At 38.8% G+C, this 20,599-nt stretch overlaps 1 protein-coding gene across 1 annotated transcript; it reads right to left on the reverse strand.

Moving 5' to 3' along the window:
- Nucleotides 1-1,712: 1,712 nt before the first annotated feature.
- Nucleotides 1,713-14,890, reverse strand: LOC146138702 (uncharacterized). Its single transcript, XM_083393858.1, has 4 exons — nucleotides 14,569-14,890; nucleotides 9,444-9,610; nucleotides 4,858-5,086; nucleotides 1,713-3,019 (listed from the first exon to the last, which is right to left on the reverse strand). The coding sequence occupies exons 1-4, from the start codon at nucleotides 14,845-14,847 to the stop codon at nucleotides 2,483-2,485; spliced, it is 1,212 nt and encodes a 403-aa protein (XP_083249984.1). The 5' UTR covers nucleotides 14,848-14,890; the 3' UTR covers nucleotides 1,713-2,482.
- Nucleotides 14,891-20,599: the final 5,709 nt, after the last annotated feature.

A 20,599-nucleotide genomic window follows, 5' to 3' on the forward strand; every position in this document is an offset into this window, starting at 1 on the left:
AACTTATAAAGAGCGTCAACCGTTTCGATGAGTTTTACGTGTTATCATGCCCACCATTACACAACAATTGTAGTCAAAAACATAGTTAAGTGTTTCCTAAAACTTCCAACGCGCTAATCCATTAACAGCTCACACAATCATAAAGTCTGAATTCTACTTACAGGTTACCTGCACAACAACGTGGACCGAACCGTGTACGAGGGCTACGGCAAGCGTGACTACATGCAGATGTGCTCGCGCAAGGTGAAGGGCATCGACGCCAAGCCGGCCATCTCGTGGGTGCACGGCGGACAGACCCGCTGGTCCAACGTAGCCCGGCTGGCCGACGCCTCGTCAAAGTACCCATCCGCTATTGAATCGAAGGCCTCATCGCTGAAAATCAACGGAGTGCCAGTCGATATTGAGCAGCTGATGCGGCGCAATCACAACGTAACTCCTGACCCTAATGTACAGCAGCAGCACCCTAGCCTGTCAGCAGCAGGTGCTGGTAACCAGCAGTACAGCACCAGCAGCGAGCAGCAACTGTCCAGCCAACTGTCCAGCACTTACGAGCAGACCGACGGGAATAGCTTCAGCAGCCGTGACGTCACCAGCTATGACGTCATGAGGGAGAGATCGACGCCTGATTTCGTGGTGCTGCAGCCTGCCTTGCCGCCGCTAACGCTCAACAGCTTTCACAACCTGCGGGAGCCACTTGAGGGCAGTAGGCACGCGATGCGGATTGAGCAGCCTTTGTACAAGAACTTTAACCGGTCGGCGGCTCCGTTTAAACGTCCGAACGCGTACAACAAACTTCAGTAAACATGTTCAGTTACTGAGTTTACCTTTACTCTGCAGCTTCCTTTTGCTTTGCGACACCTTAGCTCATCGCCAGTTACGGTCATCCTTAATAAATGTGCAGTTGACTTGTGCGTTTGACAGTGTTGTGGTTGCAGATTGAATGTCGCCAGTTATGGTAAATGGACATCCACAACTAAATAACAAGGCGATTCAACTTGGTGACGGCTACGCACATCTTAAAGGGCAGCTTGTCGAACACCCACTCATAACATGCCACCATTTTCTGCTAAAAATATAAAAGTAACCCAAAAATTGTTTTTAGAACTGATTTTGCAGTACCAGCCCGTTTAGCTGCCAGCTACCCGTCACATATTATTACTGTTTCTTGTTTTGATTGTAAATTGTTAACCTCGTGAAGCGCTGAGATCATTGGTGTGTTAATGTTGGAGTGTTCGTTTCATATAAAGAACAACAACCCTGTTTGTTTATCATATCAGTTTGTAAACAAGTGATTCTGAAATGAGTTAAGTCCAAGGGAAGGCATTGGCGATAAATAGCATGTCAAGTCACAGTCCAAGTCATTAACATCAAAATGAAATGTTAAATTATGACAATTGGCAAAGTTGCTCGATTCTGGGCGATTTTGTAATAAGCAAGCAACCAAAAATAGCATAAAGCGATCGAACTGTTTCACGTTTAAAATGTGAGATAAAACCAACCAACGTTCACTCCTTATTAAATGAAAACACGTAAGTCAAGATATTTGGTCGAAAGCCCTGAGTCATTTCGAGTAATTTTGTCTGAAACACTTGAGTCCAGTAATTTAAAAAACAGTAAGTTGGGTTCACTTGTTGATTTAAGTCATTACAACACTGGCTGTTTGCGCTGAAGTGTAACAAAAATAGGAAAATCAAATTGCTCTTTATGGGTTTATTATTACAATATACACTAGATGACGCAAAAGTACAATAAATAAATCAGCGTAAAATACTGTTTTACAAGAATCTAAACAAGTATGAAGACACAACTTCGTGCTTAGATTGCAAACCCTTGATAACGGTTGGAACTTTGTATGTTTAGATGGAATAAGGAAAGATTAAGAACCACTTATGAGGAATGTGTACAAACAATTAGGAAAGTGAACAATCAATTTAGAAGTGTACTTTCCCAATAAAAAATGAAAATTAGCAACGTTAAACGCAATAATAAACTTTTCAGTAAAACGCTTTTCCTCAGTTTATGTCAATGCTCCGGATTAGATTTGCATTTAATTTCGATGAGGAAAGGCAATGATCAATTCTCTACTTTTCGTGCTATACAGTAAATACATACAGACAAAAAATAATTTAGATTGCGTGGTTGCAAAAGTAGTACAGAACCTTTTACATTTTAAAATGTTGAACTCTGGTTCGAAGCTAATTATAAGAGTATCTAATACCTGAGGTTCTTCTACATATAAACATAATGACGAGTTGTCTTGGTCGGGAACTTCTGAGGGGAACACTAGCCTTTTCATTTAGGTTTCAGTAATTAAGGCCTTTCTTCGAGTCTAGGTTTTGGAATAAGACAGGACCCTAATTGACTTCTGGAAAGTGGGTAACTTTTGGTATGAAAACACGGTCAGGTAAACACCACGAAATCGAAGATAGTCACTAGTGCTCCTACATTGTTCGTTGCATAAAGCAATGTGTTTAACATCCATCTAAAGGCAGCAGCAGATGGTGGCGAAGAAGCGGTTGACGGCGGTGCGTAGGTTCGACATGTACTTGACCAGCAGAAGCGGACATACTAGAGTGTATACGTGCACCAGCACCATGGCCGGCACTCGCACGGCCATAAGGTTCAAACTGGCGGCACCCACGTCAACAAAAAACGCAATGGCCACCGGGAGGGTGCACAGGATGAACACGGCGCTGAGAGAAACTACCAGTCGCAGTCGCGGGTTGGGAAGGTAGATCCTCGTGGTACTAAGCTTTCCCGCCTTGAAAACGTCGTCATTGGCGGCGGCTTGCTGCTGTTTCTGGCCTTTCTCGTCGTATATCGCCGTCGAGTTGCTCTCGTAGTTCTGGCGCAGGTCTTGCTGATGCTTGTTGTTGTCGAAGTCTCGCGATCCGCTGACGCTCGAAACGCCCTGCGACGGCCGCGCGCTGGTCAAGTGCGATCGTGATGTGAGACGCGAACCGGTAAAGTTCTGGAAGTTTCGGATGCCGCTCACTGTCAGCAAGACCAGGGCGACCACCTAAAACAAGCAGCAGCAACGTGTTAAGGTTAAGAGGTGGTATTTTTAACTGACGATTGTCAAGTTGTTGATAGCTCGTCGGTTGATCAACACCACGTTTACCCTTTAGTTTGAGTTTCTGCTTCACTTAATTTAGTTATTAAAAAAATCGCCGAAAAAATTGTCACCGAAATTGGAATGTCACATAATTTGCATGACAGCCTGATAGAAAGAGCAACTTTGTTTTTTTTAGTATGAGTTTAAATCTCACAGAATTTGTCAAAAACTTTGATGAATAATATAGCACTTAAGGGTTAATTCTTAGTTGCTTGCCTATCTCAGTTGGCAATAAATTTCACTTTAAACCACGAGCGTGAGTGTAACTAAAGTTGCTCAGTAGCCAGTCGGTAGACCAGATTTGTTCGAACCAAAAGGTTCGTATAATCTACTTGATATCCGGTTGGAAGAACAGTGGCAACAATGACCACGGCCATCAGTTCGACTTAATTGCTTGATAGCGTTGGAATCTTATTTTAGTTGCTTGATAGCCTGAGGATGAAATAGCTTTCAAGAAAAGGTTGAAATCGTTGCTCGTCGTGGGTTCGAATCTCACTTAAGGTATCCGATAGCAGTCCCATGTTTGACCCAAGATGACTTGATACATTTGTAACACTATAGTGATCGACTGATTTAAACGTCACTTACTTTCCTTCAGGGAATCGGGCAAAACAACTGAATAATGCTAAAAGACCTATAGTCTATATTAACTAAGCAAAACGAATATTCCACATTAAAATATTACACGACAATAATTAATCCTTCATTTGATACGGAGTAAACATGATTTTCAAAATCATGGCAGATATTCTTTGTAAAACTAGTGTCGCTAACGTGCAATAATACATTAAAATTCACATCACGATATTATAGACTGTTGTCCATGGTAGTCTAATAATATCATGCACGTCGTACGTTGAATAGATAAATTTTACAGGTCATTACTATTGGTATCTGATTCACTAGAATCGTGCGAACCACTGAATGTTTTTTTGATTAACGACACCAATTCAGACGATTTGTAAATTTAGAACCAGTTATGACGTAGATATGACAGTTAAAACATTCTATCATGTTAAAATAAAACAAAACAGCAACGCAAGGCTATTTAATTATCATTGAATACAAATTGCTCAGCTTTTATATCATTCAAACTGTCTTGGTAATGCAAGTTAAATCGCAATTGTCCTGGTAAAGTAAGTTGTGCAAAAAAAATTTACAGAACGACTAATGGAGAGTTATGTCATTTGACAACAGTAACCTATGCGCACTCAAGTGAAGTAGCAAAGCCAACTCATTAACAGAATTCGTTAAGTCAACTCATTAACAGAATTCGTTAAGTCAACTCATAAACAGATAACAATTAACCATAACTTTAAACTTAAGAATCGGATACTTAAATGAGTTTATTAACAAAACCACACGTTTGCCACCTATGCGAAAGCTATTCAAACTGTATTATGAACATCAAAACCCATACAGGAGTAGCTGGTATTTTGAACGTTTTGAATAACACGGAGTGCCTTCTCAGTATGTTGAAAATAAATAAAGAGTTTTTTAAAACGTTCACAATAACACCTACTTCTGTGTGGGCTTTATAATTCTTCTTTCTACAACCTCCAACCTTTATCTTTAGACTTAACTCGAAGCGTTCAAAATGTTACCTTCTTCTGTATGGGCTTTGATATTCTTATTACGTCTTACTACAACCTCCAACCGTTACGCCCCAAAGTTATTCAAAATTTTACATTAGTTTCAGGGGCCTAGTTATCAAATAGCTCTCCATTGCTACGGTAACCCACCTCCAGCATCCACATCCCTATGTTGACACCCATGAAGGAGTTGCTCAACGGCGCCCACACGCGGGAGCAGCCCTGATTCCGGGGACAGATCTCGCCGAGCGATCCGGGCGAGCAGTGACACTTGCTGGCGCAGTTCCAGGTCACGACCGCCACTAGAGTGAGCACTATCGGAATGAGCCAGGACAGGATTACGAGGATGATTGCCTTACGTCGCTTGGCATCCAGCGCCCTGCAATGGAATTGTTTTGATTTGTTGAAAGCAGCGAAACTTTGAAACTGTGCAAAAGGCAGTGATGTGAACTAGTTATTTTAATATAAATCAAAAACAGCTCATCTGGTAATTGTAATTGTTAACCAACGTTTCGGCAACCTATACAAGCCGCCTTGTATAGGTTGCCGAAACGTTGGTTAACAATTACAATTACCAGATGAGCTGTTTTTGATTTATATTACCATGCCTGGTAGCAACAGTTTATATAGTTATTTTAAATTGATCCCCAGTCAAGTTATATTCAGAGCAAACCAATTCCAAGTCAAGCCTCATCATAAGGATAAAAACTGAAGAACTCGTCGGACTATAAGCAATAACTAAGGTAAAAAACAACATCAACGCAGCATATGACAAGTAAACTGTTTTATGTGCAAAAATTAAGATAAATACATAATTCTATAAAAAAATTGCTTAACGAAACCGTTCCATTTTAATCCAAGTCATTTATTTAAAAGACTTAACTTAAGTCAAGTCAAGTCATTTTTCTCAAAAAACTTGAATAAACTCAAGTTATTCATGAACAGTGATTTAAGTGCACTTAAGTCATTCCAACACTGACAAAAGGTAAGCATGAGTTTTTTCATGCTGAGGCAGCAGACCTATAGTGAATAACAAGCTCGATAAATGAACAGACTTAGATAAATTTTACCCACTAACAAAATATAATGTTTTCATTTGTTATGAGCAACACAACTTTGACACTGTTCAAATGTTTGTTTGAGGTAACATGAGTTTTCCTAGGCTGAGTTAGCAATCCCTTAGCAAAAATACCAAACTCGATAAACAAATACAATTAGATAACATTTTACAAAACCACAATCAAAATACTATATTTGTTTTTTGTGGTACTATTGTGTTTACACTTTGTCTTGGTTTGTTTTGCCAAACTATGATCAAATAGCTGATTCTGGAACTTTTGCAATCAGCATATTTTACTCTAGAAATGTAATAAGTGCTGCGTATGTTCGTAATTCAGAGGGAATACACCTCACCATATGTTAGCTAGTTTGTAGCCTACGACTTGTGAGATTGCATGCTGTTTTCGCAATATCATTTACATATTTAGTTTATAACGTAATGAAACTTTAAGCATCTCATCACAGTCTTTGTGTAACGTTCGAAACATAATTATTTTGCGACGACCTTGTAAAATCGAAACGACAGATCAGGGCGTCTCTACGCACAGTTTGAAAACCTCTCACGTAATAATGAAAATTTTATTGCAGGCTAATCATTAAAAGCCTTAAGTAAAGCTAAAGGATGTTTTTGCAAATCAGTTTTTAACAGTTGCTATATTTCCTCGTATTTTACAACCATAAACGATCAGCTCTCGTTACGCTCAGTTTACACTACGTAAACGTTCCAAAATCAATTCACTTACTAACTTTATAGTTTTACAACTCAGTGATACAGTTAAAGGTAAATTTCCAAACCATACATGTCACTTTAAAACAAATTTCGGAACACCTGTGTGTTGCATAATTATTTTAGTCAACCCGGGGCTAATAAATACTATTAGCAGTAAATGATCCAAAGTCTTTTTGTACCTTGACAAATACACTTAAATGTGGAAGTAAGTAGGCGACACATAATACACAAAAAGAAAAAACGATGATTTTAACACAGCATTTAATACTTTTGTGTTTATACTTTAGCGATCAAACACAGTTTCCCAGCTAAGCCCTTTAAAGAGTAAACCTGGTTTAACAGATTCGAGGAAATATTTCGTCTGTTGATTATCGGAAGAGGAACAACTTGCGTTTAATCGTTAAACGTTCTACTTCCTCGTATAGTTGCTGTACAGTTTTCAAAAGCTCGGCCAAACTTGTGTTTGCCTGCATTATTCGGAAACACGAGGTTTTGGACAAAAAACAATTGGCTGGCTTTGTTAAACTCAGTGCTTTTCAAACCGTGGGATGGTACGCACTTGTGCGGATGAAAAAAAATTTGTAATGCGGACGACAAACGTCGTGCGGATGATTGTGCGGATGAAAATGGTTCCTATTATTATTTTTCATTATGTGTAATACAGTAATTTATTCGTTACAGGTACATTATCTTTTAGTCGAATTAGGCACAAATGTCGCGCATAAAATATTACTTTGAAGCTAACATGGGGACATTTGGCTTAATCTTGCCTACCACATTTTTGCCCCTTTGGTTATTTTAAAGCCTGGGCTACTCCATTGTATTGTGACTATACAGGCAGCGGACGTACTTGTTACGGCGTGGTCTCTCAGTGGCTCATTGCGGTTTAAGCTATATGGTTCACGGTTTTATCACACAAATCCTTTCATTGTTATTTCACAAATAGGGAAAGGTTGCAAACTTACTATTCTTTTTACGTGCGGATAAAAATTTTCCGAAATAAAAAAGTGCGAACGGTTCTTTCTGAAAAGCACTTATCGGTGTCCAAAAAATAATTTGGCTTCAGAGAAAAATCAACAAGCACGTTCTGTGTTGGTCGTTCGCCAAGTCGCCAGGAACCGTTTCACGAAGCGAGTTGCAATGAGGAAATGTCAGAAGCGGTTGAACGGCCTTAATGCCATTACATTAATATCGTTAAGGGTCGAATAACGGACCTCAATTGGGAAATAGGGTTAGTGCCAAGCATGTAATGTTACTTATGCAAGGTGCATTTTCTCGGTATAGGACTGCGGGCGCCAACGTCCGTTATAATATGACGTATTACCATTTCACGACGGCGTGATGTTACGTCATAAAGAGCCTGTAGGACCGTCTTTACACGTGTTTATGTAACCTATAGCCATGCCAACAAATTATAAAAAAAATGTAACGCCGACAATTTAATTAATTAGATAAGACAGTACAGCAGATGTATATTTTTAAAAAACTTGGTTTAGCTTTTCAAAGCTCAATTTGTCTGTACAGAACTCTTATTTTATTGTCTTCGTACCTTTTTAAATGTCATGTAAGTAAAGGGGCTCAAACGGTATTATAGTGTTTTAAGGGAAGTTGATTATCATATTTCTTTTATTTGAATTTTTAAGATGCCGTGCTATCAGGGCAAACCACGCATTTTCAAGAAGAAACACTACACCGGAAAAGAATTTACTGTTCCGTGAAGTGCTTTTCTCAGTAAACAACACTGTCCATGTGACTGAAATGTATTCAAACCTCAGTTACAAAAGGTGGAGCGCAATTCGTATGCCGTTCGAATATATTTCAGTCACAGCAACTAATGATTAGAATACAAGTTCGTGTCAAAACGTGTTGTTTTGAATGGTGTCAATTTACTCGACTTACGAGCAATAAAACTGCACACGAAGTGTTGCATATTTTGTCGAAATAATCACGTTTTTACCGAGGGCACCAGAAGTGTATTTCCTCTTTTTCTCATTTTTCGTGAGTCGGCAAATGTGTAAACACGACAGCTTGAAATCGAACACATGTCACGCAATTCAAATCGTGCACAGATTTCGCCACCAACGTTTTTAGTCTCAACAGATAGATCGTCTATCGTGTGAAGTGCAACCCCATGACAGGGGTGTTTTCAGCGACAATTTTTACCGCCGATAAGTACGTGCGTAGTTGGCAGAATGACGCAGCAAATATTCTTTGGGCCAAGCGATTGCAGCAACATTATTGCAGGTTTGCAAAAACGCCGCAGGTCTATTGTTTGCAATTTATTCGTAGCAAACGGTAGCGGTTGAATGCTTTAAAAATGTTTTTTTTTTACTTAAAGCCTATAATTGTTCTTCCGTTTTCAGGATCCCAAACGAGCTAATAAAAACTAATATAAAGCACCGATACTTTTTTGTAGAAAAAAGAAAAAAAAGTAACTATTTAACATAATTGTGTTTTTTCTTGGCTTTTGTTACGATGTCAAATGATTTCTTAACAGGGGTCTAGTGCCCTAATAACACTAACAATAATTAAAAAGCCATTACGTATAAATAATATTTAACCTTTTAAAAACTGCATTTTGTAAATGTATTAAAATCTCAATATTTTTTAGCCGGAACATTTACCTCATTGTCTTTAATTGATATAATAAATCATAAATCAGTCTGTTTTTTACCTCTTCCTAGTTTAAAAATTGATTAACTCCACTTTATTTTACCAGGGAAAAAGGGGCGCCAGTTGGAACGTTTGAGAACCACCGAGAATAGGAATATAAGTTTTGATAGTTGCTTGACACCAGGTGCAATCAATGTTAATGCAGCAACCACAATGTATCAGCCACGCGAAACTAACTTGTTTCAACCCAACTCTAAAGCTTCAGGATTTCATTGGTATATTTTTTTCCTATAAATCTCTAACTAAAGACTCGGGAAGTCCGTCAAGGCCACACCTCATTGTTGCTCTCGAGTTGGCTACGCTAGCGGAAGAGGTGCTCCGGTGTCTGGCGTTCTTCTGGAAGAAGGTGCTGTCCAGCATCACGTAGATCAGCACGGAGAGGTTGCCGCACATCACGAAGAGCATCGACACGGCGGCTGCCTGACACAGTGTCCACAAGATCTGCGAACAACCACAGATGTTAGGTTTGCGAGGAATCACCTTATACCAGTGGTTTTTAACCAGGGTTCGATCGAACCTTGGGATTCGACTTTTTCAAGGGTTCGGTGAGAACGTCCTTTGAAACATAAATGTTGTTATTTTAAGCCAAATTCAAACTTCTTTTATGTGCCAAGGTGTCATGTAACGTTATAAATAGAAAGTTCGGCCAATTTAACCTACCGGTATATAAATGCAAGTTTATAATTTGATTACGAGTTTCAGCTGCTAGGAGAAAGAAACGAATACTGAGCGAAAATTTGGGGTTTGACGAAACCTTGCAGAATAACATAAGGGTTCGACAGGTTGCCAAGGATTAAGAACCACTTTGCGCAGCTTTGCTTAAGTTGTTGTTCAAATGTATTCCTTTTTATGACGTAACAGGGCAACTAGTTTTCTGGCATATCAACATAAATGCCCAAAGACAAGGCTCACATAGTCTGAATACTTGAACGTTTGTTATACGTAGGCGAGGAATAGTGCTCTATTGTTTTAGGCAGCTTTGTTTGCTGTTTTCGTTTAATTTTCTGCCGTTTATTACGTAACAGGGTAATGCTTGTAAGCAGCAACAGTCGTTAAATTGGCGCATTTTTATGTTCAGTATGCGATTTTGAACTAACTCTTCGTGTGACGTAACGGGTAAAAATTAAGGGGAAGACCGGACACATTTCGAAAGGACAACAACCTGTACAAAAACCACACAGCATTTACTATGCTTGATTTATAACAATTTTTGAATTGCAATAGAAGAAACGTCCATTCGGTCCAAGAATGACTGGGCATTTGTCAAAAACAACGGAACTCACTTTATGATGTGTATAATGCATGTTTAAATCTAAAGTTACACTCCTAAATTAGAATGCTCATTTGCGATCTGGTGATATTATCTAAACTTCAACGTGGCGTTTGAAAATGCGAAATCAGCACGCTAATGCAAATGCAATTGGTAAAGGCTCCACACAGAGTCACATGAAATGGCACTTAAGGTGAACAGCAGGCGATAGCATTTGGCGACCCGACCGTTCGTGACAGTTCTCGCAAAACGTAAGGTGAGATCAATGCAAGACCGCGAACTGTTTTAAAGGATATGACGCGATAGGAGAAGGCCTGTCCCTTCAGCATTCGAGTTCACTAAAGGCACGAACGAGCCTTTTGAACGGCAAGTGTAAACAGAAAGCGACAAAAATAAACCCGCAAAAAAGCGCGCCCCTGAGTGATTGAGTTCGAGATCAAGGGCAATTCTAAACAAAAGCCAGTGCACCAAACGCGTTGGAAATCTGAACGAGTTATTTCGAAGGCTTTATAAGTATATATAGAAAAATAGTTTGTTTTCGAGGGGATTATAATTTTGTGGGTGGTAAACCTAATCACACCCTTTTTAATACATAACATTGTGTGTTAATGTTTTACGAATAATTAGATTTTTAGCATAAGCACTTCGGAAAGCCCTATTTGCGATTTACATCAGCAAAACGTTTCTGCGTCTAAAAACATATATATCCGCCAAATATGAAAACAATTTTTCTAAAACACGTAATTGTGACGTGGTATGTTCGCGGCCTAATAGGTTGGTTTAGAATTAAGTGTTTTCAATTTACCTATAAGACACTAGAATTTTGCACCCAACCCAGCTGATGGAATAACTGTAAGCCTTCTTTTGGCGTAACCTGTATTATCAGGTATGCTTATCGTTTAAACGTAGTTTTAGTGTATGGATTAAGACTTCTTATATGGCGCCTAAAATAGTTTGTTTTGCCTGAACCCGAACATGGTTTTACCACCCCCACATGCTTTCATAAGAAAAACAGCTAATAGCTCCGAAAAAACAAAGTCATCGTCTTTCCCTAGCAAGTGAATTAACACTGTGCACTTTATTTTGTGTAATGATGTCATCCCGATAAAATCGAAATGAACGCAAACGATCATCGAACACAAATTAAAACATTTTAGTAAAGTTAATCCTCGCTTGTAACACCCATCCCGTATAGTGGAAAAATCATTTTTATTGTTGAATTTCTGCTAGGTATGTACGCACTCAGTGGTCAGTAAACGTTAGTGATTGCAAAAGGTAGGGAAATCAGCAAAAACAGCGTGGGTTTACCGTAAACAAAATGAGTTGCAGAGTTACCGTGAGTGATACTATATTTTATAGCCGTTAATAAATTATCATTCAGCTGAAAAAACTTGTGCGAACAGTAGACAAATAATATCGGGAAACTAGTCTGGTTCGGCGCTCTTTCACTATTGAACGTAAAAATTAATAAAAAAAATTTCTTCAAATGCCGCTTACCACAACGCATATTGTTTGGGTTAGGGTGCGGGTTAGCGTTTGTTTGAGAATGGGTCAAGTTATTATTAACAATAAACATAATATTACTTGACCAACCCTCAACCAAACGCTAACCCGCACCCTAACCCAAATAATATGCGTTGTGGTAAGCGGTATTAATATTTTTTTTTTTTGCATAACTTTTCACGTACAATAGTGAAAGAGCGCCTCTGGTTCTACCATGACGGATCTACCGAGCAAACTTTGTATATGGCCGTATTTGTCTAATTCTAAATAGAGGAATCAGGTGGAACTGTATAAAGACAAATTGTATTTGTGTTTCGACAAGCTTTCGCACAACCGTGCTTTCATCAGGTCGTGGAACGTGTCGGCAGTTTAGGCTATATAATTAAACGCTGAATGGCAACAAAAAAATATTTAACATATATATTATGCAATAACTTAGGTCATTTTAGCGTTATTTATTCACCCATGAACTGTCATACTTAAACCTTTTATCAAAAGGTTGATAGAATTTATTTCATCTCAGCCTACATGAACCACGGGTTTAATCATTTGTCGGTTGCTGAATTTATTTGAAAACGGAAACGTGTTGTGGTTAAAATCAGGGCTGCCGAGTCGGAGTAGAACTCAGGACTTGACGGAGTCGGTTAATTTTGCTTGAGTCGGACTTCAGTAAAACTATACATAAGACTACCGTAGTCCCGAGTCCGACTTGCGCACTCGCAGTGACAAATTTCGAACCTGATAAGGCTGCAAAATGTAGATTATAAAGCGGGAATAGCATGTGGTGGAATTTTTAACGATAATGTATTGTGTGTGTAAATGAATCATTTGACACCTATATGAGTGAATTGCCGAATATCCACCCTATGTTAGTTAAGTATGAGTAAAATACAGATTGTAGGGCAAGAGCTGGACTCGGGATTCGACAAAAACGCGAATTTCGCCGGAGTCGGACTCGGGTTTAATTTTTGTTCAGAGTCGGACTTGGATTACTTTCAGCCGACTCCACAGACGAAAACAACTTTACTAAACATAAATTAGTAATTTATTCTGCTTTGGTGGTGTCTCGACTTCAATATGCAGATTAATACAAGCCGTGGTAATAATCTGCCACTAAGACTAAATGGTGTATCCGGAGGTGTTACGTATAGCTGAAGCATGCGAACCACTAGAACGGCCGACTAAGTGGGCAGTGATCCTGTTGTGGTGTCCGGTGCAGCAAATAACAGTCACAGGTTCTTTAAAGTTTTTTTTTATAGTTTTATGTGTTGACGCTTTCATGTTACCACTAAACCTCTTATCACATTCGTTTCTGTCTTACGTAAATTTGTGCTGTTGTTTAATGGAAAATTAAGTGCCACGGTTTAAGGCTAAAATCACACGTTCGGTATATCCGAGTGATTTGATCGTTAAAAGTTTCTTGTAATGCAAAACTAAACATCTCGCCACTCTTTGATAAGCGAAATTATGAAAACGCAGGCCCTATATTTTACAGTTTACGTGCATTTCACTTCGACAAAAGATCACCCAACATCCCGTAGATGAGTTTTTAATGACAGGCAACGTGTCAAAAATGCCAAAGTGGGCAGCAACCGGTCGTTAACATTTTCGAGGCATCACGTTTTTCACCTTTCTACTAGAGAAAGGGTTCTTGAACTATTTTTAAAAGGCACCCCCAACTTTTGTTTTTCGGTTGGCATGGACCACGTTCAGCATTAAGTCATTAGAGCTGACGTCATACATTATTGACTTAGGAAATCTGTTGTTTTTGAACCAAAAAATATAAAACTTAAATAAGTTCTACATCCTTTTAAGGAAAACGCGCTTCATATAGGGTTAACATGCCGCCATACATTTATAGGGGTGTCATATGACTGACCACATAAAATGTGGGTGAATAAATGTATACCTATGCTATTCCACCATGGCGGTTTACAGTGTGTGGCCTTCAGTCCTATATGGCCTAAAGGTGTCCGATATTTGACAATTTAACCCGATACCCGATACCCGATATTTTAAGCAAAAAGTATCGCGATCTGGTCCGACACCATATGACGTCATAACTATGCCCGAACAAATAAAGTAGTTTAAATTAAAACGTTCAACGATAGTTTTTGTCAGGTTATTAGGTCAAAATTTTGTTTAGTTTTAGGATTTTTTTCTACTATCAATTTTTTAACTCAACTCTTTTTTTATGAATATAAGTTTCAAGATGTCAATTCCTGCTTCGGGCGACAAATCATGGCTTAAATACCCATGCTAGTTCGGTATTGGGTAGGCACCGATATTACCCAAGTATCGGAAGAGTACCGATACTACCAATTTCGGGTATCGGATCCGATCTGATGCTATCGGACATCCCTAAATGGGGCCTTGGTTCCGATAACTCGCTACAGCAACACACGTCAACTCGGGACTCATTTAATCTTACTCGAGACCTGAGTACCGGCTTAGTTTCAAAACAAATCCAATCTTAGGAACACTAAACACGGATCTGTTCATAATCTTCAGTACAAAAAGAGTGGCCCAAATAAATGATAAAAGATTCACTCTTTTATTTGCATACGTTTCGGCAAGTGCTTATGCCATCTTCAGTACTGTAAAACGAATTCAAATATAATCTCACCTGCATCTTGTACTGAGGCCTTCCTTCTGACACCTTGGCTGGACGCCGGTATCCCTCAATCTCATCCCACAGGTGGAAGCTGAGGAATAGCGCGTTGCTTAACAGCGTGCTGGTGACGCAGATGTATACGTAGTTCTGACGTAGGAACTTGCGTCGGTAGATGGTAGCGGCAAGCCATACGACCAGATTGACTGTTCCAGCAAGCAGGGGAAGGGGCATGAGAACCACGTAATGCCATTTGGTCGGTTCGGCCACACATTCGAAACCCACCACTTCCATTTTTTCGTCAAGAGACAGTATAGGTTGTGTGATCTTTTATGGTAAACACTGTTGCTACAACACTGCTGGAGTTTTATGAAAAATAAAAGTATAGTTCAAACTATAGCGGCATGTTTTCACATTGGCAGTACAACGACTTTAAAGCAACATATGAGCAAAAAATCACACTTGCTGATGTATTATTAAAGTCAAAATTGGTATTAATAAACACTGGCTGTAAGACGGTATTTCCTTATATTGACTCAGTTTATGTCTTCTTATAGTCAAGGAGGGCATTTTAACACCGGCCATACAGTTATAATATGTAAAGTCGAGTTAACGAACGTTATGAAGCAAAGCAATGCTTTACCGATCGGTTACACGTATCAACTTAGATTCTACTCTGTTATAAGAGGACGTGAAACCTTCGTAACGCAAAAGATTTATATATATATATAATAAATTATATATATATAGCCCTTATATATAATATATATAGAGAGAGATAAATCTAAGATGCACAAGGCTGCCTTTCCTGCACCAAAGCACAAAACGTTTCAGCAGACAAATGTTTCCCCTTTTTTGTCAACTAACGTTGTCGACTTAAAGATACTCAAAAAAACAGCCCTTATTCTGCGTTCGTAAAACAGCCTTTATTTCTGTATTCAAAGAACACTCTAGGACCAAGGCGCAGTACATGAATTTAATCACTACACAAGACAGTACATTTGCAACACTCACAGCTGTAAAATTCTTCATAAAAATATCGCCTTACACCTCAAGTCGTTCTAATCCAAGGCACACGCTGACTGCCGTTGGCCTCAATCTGCAAAGGAAGTGTTTGACTTCAAGCAGACTGCTTTCTGAGGATGTGCGCTGCTGTGTGGTGTCAGCCGATATATACAGCACGGCGCGGGGGCCTTTTAGTGCAGACCGCGGCGGCCGTATGTAAGGTTAGGCCAAATCTTGCAGCGTGTTTACTATATACGCATTTTAAAGGTGTTGCACTAAATTAGGCTGAATCAGTGGCTCTTAATATGTGGTACACGTACCTCTTTTTCTACTCGTATTTAGTCAGGTTGGATGCGGTGCATAGGAAATTTAACGCAAGCGTAATATGACTAAGACTGACGCATATATATACTCTCTCTGCCACATTAAACCTGCCTATAATATATAATCTATAACCTAAAGTCACGTGCTGTAGCGCTGGGAGTAATATATTTTAAATTTTCCGGGCTAAAGTAAATGTTTTGGTTAAAACCTTGACCAGTTCTAAAAGTGTGTCAAAAACTCTCTAAAATGTCCATGGCATACCAAAATAAATTGAAGAAAGAGCCGTGGCACAGTAACCCCAAGGATTTCCTAAAATATGAAAATGCATTCCAAAATAAGCCGCGCAGTGTTGTTTAAACGTGATAGCTTTACTACAAGGCAACTAAACTTAGCGCTTACACAACAGTTAACGCAATGTTTATGAGCGCTTTACGCAAGGGTCTGTAAATCGAGGCGTCATTCATTTAAAAAAAAACATGTTTGTTTTCCAATTAGTTTTTCTACGTCACAATCAAGATTTTAACTGTAGCAAGTTACAAAACACGTGTTCTGATAGAAATTAATTAACCACATGCAACGGCATGTTTGTAGACTAAATTGTGTGATAAATTCGATTTAGGAGATAGGAATAAATTTCGCTTACTGACACTTGGGGCCGTAAAATATTTTTGTTACAACTAAGTTACATACACGGTTTTGTCGTTATTACTGTTTAATTGCAAAAACAAGGCAAACTGTCACAGCTGGAGACTTTGACGTCAATAAAAAACGATTAATGCTTAACTTTTACTCATGGCGCATTTGTTTGCCATAGCTTTTAAAACGTGGACATTACGCGAACATTTTTACGCCCCGAAAAAAGCTTGACTCATATTTCGTGCCCGAGGGTGGAATCAAAACAAAAACAGTAAGTATTGAGATGTATTTATGTCGCTTAGCCTTCGCTACCACGTCAACCTGGCCAATCATTACCCTTTAGCATTTCTGATAAATGTCCGTTAATTGTCCGGAGTCAAAAATGGTTTGGCGTCACAAAAGCATAATGATCGCCTGTCATTTGAAGGACTGGCTGGCTTCAAATATGGGGGAATGGTTTTGCTTTCGTGTTTCTCCTGAAAAGATTTAGTGAGTTTTAATTTAAGATTTGCGTCATCAAATTTGTCTACCTCAAGACAAAAATACATCGGGAATCAGAAGTATTTATATTCTATAACCACTGTCTGCACTTCTATACACATTTAAATTCATGCATTGATATTCTTAATGTGCTAAGAAGTTAGGCAAAAGTTGTGTTTCTATGTCGTTAAAGATAAACTTAACTAGCAAAGAATCTCGGGTCAACACAGAAATAACATTACATCTGCACAATACCTTTTTCGTTAATATCCTTGTTACACCATGCCCAAAAAACATTTCTTTACATCTTACCTTCGTGCATTCGACCAAAGCTAATCTTAGCAAAAGTTGAAAACAGACGAAATAAATCAGCGTCTACAGACGTAAGTGACAGTCACCTAATGTCAGCTTTGACGTTTCAACAGCACAGTGAATCACCTCTTGAACTCTGCCTGCCGCTGCCTAATGCAATTCGAATTGCGCGGCGTTCTTCGGCCAAACGCATTACGCAGGTTTCTGTTCAAAGAGTCGTGTGACCCGATTCTGTTGCCAACGAATAGAGATGCTCTTGCTACTAGGAATAGTATGCTAAAAATAAGTTCTTTTGGTGTATATTTGCTTGTCCAACGTTTCGGCTAACTATTCAGAAAGCCTCTATCAGGGAATGACACACATGGTCAACAAGACATCTTTGTATTTCTAAATAGTTGGACGAAACGTTGGACAAACAAATATATACCAGAAGAACTTATTTTTAGAATAGAGTGAAATCCATAGGACCGAGTAAAACTTTACATAAACGTTACAGCGACAAGTTGTAACCAAAAAACCCATAGTCACATTAAAGCGTTACGCTTATTTCATCAAATGCGCGGGTTGCAACTGTTAAGCTTGCACGAACGGCAAAAGCGCAAGCGCGTGCATTTCAAAGGAGAGCCTTTGCAGTTGCGTGCACTTACGTCGAATGCGTGTCCGTTAAGAGCGGCCTGCATTCATAAACGGCACGACGCTGTGCCTTTGCAGAGAAAAAAGCGAGACCTCGTTTTCACGAATTTAACAACAAAAAACAACCCGAATTTGTGTTGCAACTGCACATGACGTCAACACACGTGACGTCAATGAGTGCCATGTTAGTTAATGCTTGTGATAAACATCCCTAAACTAATCCGTGCAAAACTAGCCAAACAATCTGAAAAGAACATAAAAGTAAAAAAAATAAAAAAAAATAATTCTAACAAAGCATTGTTTGTTTTATGACAAATTGTTGCTGTCTTAACGGTTTTAGCTCAAAAAAAATGCACAAGCAATCGTACGCTAAGTGATTTGATCAAATTCATACTCGGTAAGACACAAACACACACACTTAAATGGTGACATATGTCCTAGCACTGTGGTCGGCAACCGTCGGCCGCGGCCCAAAAGTGGACCTTCGAGCAAATTTTAGTGAGCAGCGAGCTACTATTTACTATTTCACTTTTATTGTGTGGTTGTGGGCCACGTGATAGCCCTACAGTTCATGCATTGTACTATATTTTAAAATAAAGTGGCTAGAAGTTTTTATTTAAAATATATACCTTTCTAACAGGAACATATCCTAAAATACCTCTGTAGTTAACTTTATTGAGATGCGTGGATTTTTCCAACTGCAAACTCTCTATCTATGTAGGGTTTTTAATTCCTCTGAGCCCATTTTGTAAGCACTGATCTAACGAGTGTGTTTTGTTGCAGCTTTGACCACCTTCCAGCTCGTACTTTTATTTAGGCTCGTTTTCATCATTAGGCAGGCCATGGACTCCCATATTGTACTTTCAGCAAAGTTTCACCATGCCGCGACAAAATAAAGTTTGCCGACCACTGTACCAGCACATATAGGTTTGTAAATGGGTATCGCGCATATACAATTAGACCACGCTGTCGCATGCGATGCGATATGCAAACCTAAAGCGACGCATTAATGCACCGAATGACGTCATTCTAAATAGACGGGCTCTTACGCATCGGCGCTTAACGCGAACATAGTCGGGCGTCTACGATGCGAACGCGCACCGCACGACAACGATGGTGAGACGCAAGTAATGTCGCTCAGCCCATTTATCAAACGAGTGAAGTCGCTTACGTCCCACACGAAATTACGCAGACGCGCAGTCCAAGTAAGACGCTGATAGAGCATATGTATGTTAGAGAAATTGGCACTCGGCAAATCAGTGTTGTGGACGTGGAAAGTACTTTATCACAAGACCCGCTGCCTGGTATTTTGGCTAAACACCACGACTCCCCGACCTCGTTATCAAATTACGTCATTACTAGGGTTTGGGGGAATAACTAACTTGGTGAAATAAAAGCGTACACAAGTGTAAAGTTATATTGTTAGAACCAAATTTGCTTGAGCGTTAAAAACAAGATACTTTCGACTGCTTATTCGCTATTTTCTGCGAAATTTCCTTTCTAATGGTACAAACAGACAAACTATCAATTCTACCACGTGACATCGCGTATCAGCGCCGATCCGATATTAACTTTCGTAGTAACGACTCAGAAGTTACTGTTTTCAATGGCTAAAGTTGACTTAAGTTTTCCGATCAAATCACTTGACTCTTTTCATTTCGATAAACTTGACTATTTTTACAGTATATATATTTTTTTTACAGTATATAGATTAAGAGCGAACTCTTTTTTTCTTCTCAGCAAACCTCAGTTATAGATTGTGCATTTATAATGGCGATGCAGTCTTAGTAATAAACGGCAGCATTGACATAAATAAAAGGTTAAAAATCTGAACATAAACGACCTAAAACCTTCTAAGCATCGTCATAAAACACACAGGGCCACATATATTAAATCTATAATAAGTCGTTTTTACGCCTTGTCACATCTATTTTAACTGCACTTGAATAATTCTACAAAACTGTAAAATTCAATAATGCTATATAGCTTCTTTCTTCTAGCAACGACAAATAAACATTTATAATTAAACTCGCTTAATTTTAACCAAACTGGCAGTGTCGGACAAGTGTGTATTTTAGGTTTAGAACATTATTACAATTAGGTTATTCGTATTCGCTTCATTATTGGTCTGTTCTGTATATTTAAATGAATCTTAATTTGGACGCGGTCGTTTGACAGACCAAAGTCAGTAAATTTGCTAAATTTGCATCAGTGGTGATCTTCGTCAAGTCGAGTAAATAAAAAAGCAGTGAAAATCTTTGCATTGTTTTTTTGATTGACAAGGTGGAATGTTCATTACTGAACACAATTTTTCTCAGACTTTTACCGTTCTGTAATGCTTGTTGTATATATATATACCAGCGGTTCTCAACCAGTGGGCCATGAGAACATTTTGAGTGGGCCATCATTTATGTCACTATACTTAATTTTACAGGAATATTGGCTTGAGAAGGAATCGAAAAGGAATGTAAATTTATTGTTCAGCAGCAAGTATCTCACTAATGCACGGTTAAAGAAATAATGTGTTTTGAAACATGATCTGCTGTTTTTTGTTCTAAACCTAGTTTATAGTTTTTTTTCATAAACATTTATTGGGCCACAGAATTTTTGTGCAACGAAAATGGGCCACGGAAGAACAAAAGGTTGAGAACCACTG

The sequence above is a fragment of the Ascidiella aspersa genome, chromosome 7 (assembly GCF_963924565.1).
Source record: "Ascidiella aspersa chromosome 7, kaAscAspe10.2, whole genome shotgun sequence".
NCBI classification, from domain to species: Eukaryota; Metazoa; Chordata; class Ascidiacea; order Phlebobranchia; family Ascidiidae; genus Ascidiella; species Ascidiella aspersa.

Bases quoted from the DNA above. Each gene is read 5' to 3' on its own strand.
- LOC146138702 (XM_083393858.1), bottom strand. From the start codon at position 14,847: ATGGAAGTGGTGGGTTTCGAATGTGTGGCCGAACCGACCAAATGGCAT. The intron at 9,611-14,568 runs GTGAGATTATAT...GGTTGTTCGCAG, and splicing joins GGCCTCAGTACAAGATGCAG to ATCTTGTGGACACTGTGTCA. The intron at 3,020-4,857 runs GTGGGTTACCGT...TGCTTGTTTTAG, and splicing joins TAGGGATGTGGATGCTGGAG to GTGGTCGCCCTGGTCTTGCT.